Source organism: Mandrillus leucophaeus, unplaced genomic scaffold (assembly GCF_000951045.1).
Source record: "Mandrillus leucophaeus isolate KB7577 unplaced genomic scaffold, Mleu.le_1.0 Scaffold12, whole genome shotgun sequence".
In the NCBI taxonomy this organism is placed as follows: domain Eukaryota; kingdom Metazoa; phylum Chordata; class Mammalia; order Primates; family Cercopithecidae; genus Mandrillus; species Mandrillus leucophaeus.
In genome coordinates this window covers 4,780,073-4,787,791 of record NW_012100320.1, presented here as the reverse complement: position 1 = coordinate 4,787,791, position 7,719 = coordinate 4,780,073, and the positions used below count along the sequence as shown (strand labels likewise).

General features: G+C 47.6%; 2 protein-coding genes across 2 annotated transcripts in view; one reads left to right on the top strand and one right to left on the bottom strand.

Moving 5' to 3' along the window:
* Positions 1-7,216, bottom strand: part of MAP2K1 (mitogen-activated protein kinase kinase 1) — a 130,156-nt gene extending 122,940 nt beyond the window's left edge. Inside the window, exon 1 of the mRNA XM_011968489.1 lies at positions 6,613-7,216. Coding sequence (XP_011823879.1) covers positions 6,613-6,692 — 80 coding nt within the window. The 5' untranslated portion in view covers positions 6,693-7,216. The remainder of the gene's footprint in view (positions 1-6,612) is intronic.
* Positions 7,217-7,303: 87 nt separating this feature from the next.
* TIPIN (TIMELESS interacting protein) overlaps positions 7,304-7,719 on the top strand; it is a 59,672-nt gene continuing 59,256 nt past the window's right edge. Inside the window, exon 1 of the mRNA XM_011968413.1 lies at positions 7,304-7,390. Within this exon, the coding sequence (XP_011823803.1) occupies positions 7,378-7,390 (13 nt within the window). The 5' untranslated portion in view covers positions 7,304-7,377. The remainder of the gene's footprint in view (positions 7,391-7,719) is intronic.

Sequence of the window (7,719 nt, the reverse complement as noted above, 5' to 3'; positions counted from 1 at the left end):
AAAAAAAAAAAGTACATCAATCTGTCTCAACCTTTCATCCTCCAGGGCCTTCACACTCTAACAGATGTGTGTTCCTTACAAACCTGGCAGAATTGCTGATGCTATGAACTACACCCTGAATGCAATAAGTCTGTCTGAGTGTTTCAGGGTTACATAGAAACAGTTCAAAATCCAAAATCATGAACACTACTAAGGCCAAGCAGTGAACCCTCCTAAGGTTATTCGGCAGCTTATAGCCTTCAAAGAAATTTTATACATCTTCAAAGTATTCCTCTGGGGTAGGATCTAGTCAGCCATTTAATCAACAGATATCTACTGAGTATTTTCCATGTGCCAGAATCTGTTCTACACACTGAGCAATGAACAAGGCAAAGTCCCAACCATCATGAAGCTTACACTTGGAGTGGCAGAAGAAGATAAATACTTATACATGATGCACCCTCAGTTACTAGTCTGTGCTACAAAGAAAAATAAGGCAAAATCAAGCAGCAGAAAATGACAAGGTGTTCTGTATCAGAGTGATCAAAGATGGTCTCTGTGAAGAGACATTTCAACAGAGGGGTGAAGAAAGTGAGGAAACAAGTCATACAGTATTTGAGAGATAAGCTTTCCAGGCAGCAGGAATGGCAAATGCAAAGATTCTAAGATAAGAATGTGCCCAACCTACAACCCAAGAGCACAGAGGACAGTGTGGCAAGAGTGCATGAGTGAAGAGGACACTGGAAGAAAACTAAGGACCTGATCAGGTAGGGCCTCATAGGCCACCATGGTAAAGATATTGTCACAATTATCACATCCCCTCTACAGTTAAGGAAACCAAGAGTCAGAAAGTCGAAAGGACTTGCCCAAGGTCAAAGAAAAAGTGAGATCTCGAGAGGTACCCTGCCTCACTACTGCAACTGGATTAACGGTATTGTTTTAAAGAGATTAATGGCCGGGCGCAGTGGCTCACGCCTGTAATCCCAGCACTTTGGGAGGCCAAGGAGGGCAGATCACAAGGTCAGGAGTTGGAGACCAGACTGACCAACATGGTGAAACCCTGTCTCTACTAAAAACACAAAAATTAGCTGGATGTGGTGGCAGGCACCCATAATCCCAGCTACTTGGGAGGCTAAGGCAGGAGAATTGCTTGAACCTTGTGGGCAGGGGTTGCAGTGAGCCAGGACTATGATGCTGCACTCCAGCCTGGGCAACAGAGTGAGACTCTGTTTCAAAAAAAAAAAAAAAGAGAGAGAGAGATTAATAATACGTCTTATCCTGGAAGGAGCAGCAATGTACCGTAAGACCCAGCAATTCCACTTCTGAGTACATTCCACAGGAAACTCACAACATCCAAAGGAAACAAGGATGTGCAAGGATGGTCATGGTCATGGTCATGGTCATGACTGTTTGAGGCAGCAAGGGGCTGGAAAACAACAAAGATGTCTAATTCTAGAGAAATAAATAAGTAAAATGTGGCAGATGCACATGACTGCTCTACGACCAAGAGAAATAATGAACTAGACACATATCATATAGCATCATGAATAGAGCACAAAACAAAATTGGAAGAAAAAAAAAAAGAAACTAAGGCTGAGCACAGTGGCTCACACCTGTAATCCTAACACTTTGGGAGGCCGAGGCAGGCAGATTACCTGAGGTCAGGAGTTCGAGACCAGCCTGACCAACATAGTGAAACCCGTCTCTACTAAAAATACAAAATTAGCCAGGCGTGGTGGTACATGCCTGTAATCCCAGCTACTCAGGAGGCTAAGACAGGAAAATTGCTTGAACATGGGAGGCGGAGGTCGCATTGAGCCGAGATGGTGCCATTGCACTCCAGCCTGGGCAACAAGAGCAAAACTCCGTCACAGAAAAAAAAAGAAAAGAAAAGGAAAAAAAACAAAGAAGAAACTGATACAAAATTTAGTGATGCTCACTGCTTCTGTTCAAATACTCCTGGTTCACCAGCACAGTGGCTCATACCTATAATTCCAGCACTTTGGGCGGATGAGGTAGGCAGATCGCTTGAGCCCAAGAGTCCAAGACCAGCCTGAGCGACATGGTGAAACCCCATCTCCACAAAAAAATCAAAACTTAGCAGGGCGTGGTGGCATGCACCATTACACTCCAGCCTGGGCAGTGGGAGTAAAACTCTTTTTCAAAACAAAAAAAAAAACACACACAAACACTCCTGGTTCTCCCCCTTCCAAGGTCACTGCCCTCCTTGAAGGTCAACACGGCCACATGATTTGCTCTGGTCAAAGAAATGGCAGCAAAAATGACAAAGCTCACTTCTGGGCAAAACTTTAAGAGCCTGAATGTGGTTCTTCACAAGATTCCCTCCTCATGTAGGTATATTTCAGAGACGATGCCTCAATCAGCCTGGATCCCTAAAGGACTCCAATCTACAGAGCCTCCCACTGACCAGAAAGTGTGTTAAATTACTGAGATTTTGTGGTTGTTACCTCAACCTAACCTACTCTATCCTGTCTATGAAATGCAGATTTCTGGCACAATAGCATTTAGAATCCTAAGCAGATGCATACGAAATCATCCTTCTACTTCCCAAGGGTATACACATAATCAAACTAACAGGTGGAATTATAAAACCATATAAACACCTTAGAATGGTTGAGTGGGTGACTAAAACAAAAGGAAATGGAGAGAAAAGGAATGAGCATAAAGGGGAAAAGAAAAGGAAAAGACGTAAAAAGTTTGATTAAACCCATTGTGCAAATATTAGAAATTTCATTCACTCATTGATTCAACAAACATCTATGGACCTATTATGTGCCAGGAACTATTTTGGGTGTACTTACAGAGCGGTGAGTCAAAAAAAGGCAGTGCTGTGCTTAAAGTTTATAGTGTACAGGAGAGACAAATGTTAAGAACACCCCAGTAAAAAATTACAATGATCAAGTCTTATTAAAAGCTCAGGTGAGTGCCAGGCACAGCAGTGGCCACCTGTAGTCCCAGCTACTCAAGAGGCTGAGGTGGGAGCATCACTGGAGTCCAGGAGTTCAAGAACCAGTCTGGGCAACATAGTGAGACCCCCCGTATCAAAAAAAAAAAAAAAAAAAAAAAGCTCAGGTGACATGACAAAGAGGGACCACTTAGGCAAATAGGTGAAGACTGCTTCCTGCCTACCTAGGGAAGGAGGGGTGATTCATTCCAGGCAAAGGGAACAGCATGTACAGAGGCCTGCAGTGAGTATGGACCACCCTATAGAGGAAGTGAAAGAGGACTAGAGTGGTGGAAGAAAGGAGTGGCAGGAAATGTGGTCAAAGAGACTGGTAGGAGGGGGCAGTGGGAACAACAGGCAGATCACTTAGTCTCATAGTGTAATATAAGGAGTTTAGATTTTGTATAACTGCAATAGAACCAGAAAAACATTTTAAACAGAGGAATAATATTATTTTATTCTAACACTTAAGACCCTAGTAATATGCTCACATGTTTTTGCAAAATATGCAAAAGAAAGCTATTTTTGCATGATTTTTCTTTGAGGACCCCTACAACTTCAGGTCCCATATTACCCAACTCCATCTCTGAGTTGGGTAAGGGCTATGTTAGAGGTAAGCAAAAGATGCCAAGTGAAAAGCAACCTTGCCAATTTGGTACCAAGAGTTATTTACTGTCAAAATGGATTTTCTTCTTCTTTAGTTCACGTTGTCTGATAACATTCAAAATTGTGCCCTGGTCTAATCACAGAAATCATGAAAGCAACGGAATTCTTTCTGCTGGTAGCCCAAGATAGGGGACATTTTGCTTGAGAAACACTGTCAGAAGTGAAAGATGAAGATGTGTAAAGCTTTCCCTCTCATTCGTGCTACGAAATATAGGGAAACAGTCCCTGTTTATCTGGGGCAGTCTACACAAAGATGCCTCCTATTGTAACACAGCAATGAGTCAGAGGTAGATGCAGATGGTACAAAAAACTAAACTAGGGAGAGGTGATTGTCCAGAAGCAAAGGTATCTTAACACACAATCCACCACCATGAATGAAAATCACCTTCCAGTTTCCTTCAGTCCAACACTTAGGCAGTAACAAAGGCACCAGCAGCCAACAGCTTTGGAAGGTTTACTATGTACTACCTCATTTAATCTTCACAGCTATGCTAAGTAGATTCTATTAGCCCCATTTTTGCAGATGAAAAAACTAAACCTAAGCCTTAGACTAAAAGACTTGAAGTAGGTCACAAAACCACAACAGAGGCCAGGCTGTAATCCCAAAACTTTGGGAGGCTGAGGTGGGAGGATCACCAGGTTAGGAGTTTGAGACCAGCCTGAGCAACATGGTAAAATCCTGTCTCTATTAAAATACAAAAATTAGCAGGGTAGGGTGGCGCGTGCCTGCAGTCCCAGTTACTCAGGAGGCTGAAACAGGAGAATTGCTTGAACCCAGGAGGTGGAGGTTGCGGTGAGCCAAGATCGCACCACTGCACTCTGGCCTGGGTAACAGAGAGAGACTCTGTCAAAAAAAAAAAACAAACAAACAAAAACCCACAACAGAGCTAGGCTTCAAACTTAGCCTGACTCCAGAGCCCCTATCTTTTAACCACTGTTTAGACCCTCCCAGTCCCATCCAAATTTTTCTGCCACCAAATCTGGGGTAGTTTCTTCTCATCCTGCTTTTACTGTTTTAATGAAATCCCTCTTCCTTGAGAGAATACAGTTGTGGTGTCACAGTTACAACAGAATAACAGGTACTTCTACTCAGTATCCACTTCCAATCAAATAGGAAAGGATAATCAGGCCACAACATTCAGCCAGAATCCACTGTGGTCAAAACTTGTCCTAACAACAGTCAGGACTTTCAGTCTATTTTAAGAGGGTGAAACACTGTACACTAAAACTGAACAAATGGGCCGGGCACGGTGGCTCACGCCTATAATCCAGCACTTTCGGAGGCCGAGGCAGGCAGATCACCTGAGGCTGGGAGTTTGCCACCAGCCTGAATGACCTGGAGAAACCCAGTCTCTACTAAAAATACAAAATGAGCCGGGCGTGGTGGCTACTCAGGAGGCTGAGGCAGGATAATCGCTTGAACCTGGAAGGCGAAGGTTGCAGTGAGCTGAGATCGCACCACTGCACTCCAGCCTGGGCAACAAGAGTGAAACTCCGACTCAAAAAAAAAAAAAAAAATGTTTGCAATGCAATAATGCAATCCAACTACCTATACAAGTCAGTATCATGCAAAATAGACCCCACAGGATTGACAGGGGACTAAAGAAGAGAGTCGGCTGGGAGCAGGTCTGAAGAACACAGTTGAACACACACCATGGGTCCACCATCGACCTTGTGATCATTACAGGGATGGAACAAGTCATCAAGCCAACAGGACCCCAGGTTATTAAAATCTAGAGAAAGCTGGCTGGGCAGAGTGGCTCATGCCTGTAATCCCGCACTTTGGGAGGATCGCTAGAGCCCAGGAGTTCAAGAACAGCCTAAGCAATATAGCAAGACCCTATCTGTATAAAATTTTAAAAAATAAAATTTTCTAAAAATCTAGAGAAAGGAAGGGAGGTTACAGAAATCACCAAAGAGCAGAAGGTCCAAGCCTACCCTGATTTCATCAGTTAGCTTCCTAAAGCCTGCAGTGTGCAGGTAAAAAAGAGATTAAGAACCTAATCTTTACTGAAGGTTGGGCAAACAACAACTAAAAAAAGGCAAATAATAATAATAATAACCTAATCTTTTCTGGCTATTTCTCTAGCTAGCCAAGCAGCTTTCCCTCACATAGTCTTGTACCTTACCTAGAACCCAAGAGAGTTGTAGGAACTCAGAAATCCCCAGGAAACAGCCTCAAGATTATTTCATGAAATAAAGTGCTCGTTTGTGTGCAACGCTGGAAGCTGCAGAGATGGAGCACCTAGCATGTGGTTTCTAGGTCATGGTGTTCATGCCTCAGGTCAGGAGTTTAGGGGCTCCTAGTCAAGTACGGAAAGCTAGGAAATCATTAGTGAGAAAATGGTTTGTTCAATGAATGAATGAATGAATGAATGAAGAGTCGGATGAAAAAGAAAGCCGCTTTCTTGAGCAATTTCCCAGGAAAGCCAAGAACCGGGAACCTCCAAAGTCGGCAAGGAAAAGCCACGAAGTCCACACGGACTTCCAGCACGCCCCCGCTGGCCAGGCAGTTGACCTGCAACAAGGCACTCAGACCCCACAGGTGTCAGGCATGAAGGTGAGGATGATGCTCCACACTTAATACCCTGAGCCGGTCTCAAAAGCACGGATGCGATCTTAATTCTTTCCAAAACAGCCTCCTCTCCCCATTACAGGCCAGACTCCCAGAGGATCACATTTAGAACAGAGCTAGGGGGAGGCAGGGGAGACGTGCTAGCTTTTATTTTCTTGGGAGAAGACTGCACAGTGGCCAGGAACCACTGAAACGGTCGGGAAAAGGGGTGCAGAGGGGAATCGAGACCCGCGGGATCCGCTAACTGGTCTGAGTCAGAAGCACAATCAGTGCTTAGTCACCGATACCTCGGCGGCCGGGAGTTCCTCGCCCCCTGCCAGTCCCAGACGTACGTGACAAACCAGAGCGGAGCCTGGCGCGCGCTCCTGCTCCCCGGCCCGGGCCTCCCCAGCCGGGCCCCGAGGTTCACCGCCCGCCCCATACTTACTCCGCAGAGCTGGTCCCGTTAACCGCGGAGCCGTCGGGGGCCGGGTTCAGCTGGATGGGCGTCGGCTTCTTCTTGGGCATTTTGGACCTGGGAAAGGCGCTTCCAACTCCGGGGGGAGGGCAGCACCTCTCGCTTCCTCCCACTGCGCTGCCCCGCGCCCGCTGCGCAGGACCAGGTCCGGGCCGCTAACCCCGGAGCTGCCCTCAGAGGGTGCGCCCCGCGCGGTCCCGTCAGCGCCGAGGGGCCGGTAGCGGTCTCAGTGGACCCCCGCCCCACCCGCCCGGGACTCGGCTCCGCGCGCAGAGAGCCGAAGGGCTGCCCTGCAGGAGCGGAGCGGGCTGAATGTGCGATTCGGCAGCCCGGGATTCCCTCCCGCTCTCCCAACCAACCAGTCCCTCCGGCTCGGGCGGCCCAGCCGCGCGTGCACCAGAGCCCAGCTCCAGCTCCTGCGGGAGAAAGTGCCGCCGCCGCCGCCGTGCTCCTAGCAGCTTGGCGAAGCGGCCCTGGGAGGGACTGGAGGCCGGGGGAGGGGCGGGGAAGGGGAAGCCTCGCCCCCCACCCGGGATGCGGCGCTTTCCACACTCCCACTCGGCTCCGCCCCTATTGCCTCGCAGACAACCAATGGGGGCAAGCCTCGGCGGCAGATGACGCGGAAATACGTCACGGGAGCGCGGCGCGCTGCCCTGGGGGCGGGGTCCGTTGCGGGCTCCACGGCGCCCTCTATCGCCCCAAGGCTCGCAGGTGGACCCAGCAGGGAAGAGGTCTATGTCGCTGCGTGGTGAGCTCCTCCAGGCCAGGTGCTGCGCGGCCTCCACCTCTGCGGTAACTGGCCTGCCCCCGACCCCTGTCCCCAAGCCGAGTCGTGTTGATGGAAATGAAATAACAAAATAAATAAGGCAAAGGAACCCTTCCTGTGTTCAGAGGAGAGGCAGCGTGGGGGATAGGAAACTTGTCGAGAGACTCCTTTGAGCCCAACAAACTGTCACATATATATTTTGTTTGTTTGTTTGTTTAATAGTAATACTACTGAGAAGGGTGCAAGGAAGTGGATACTTAGTGCTGATGAGATTGTATATTGTTGCAACAGTTTTTGAGAGCAGGTTGATT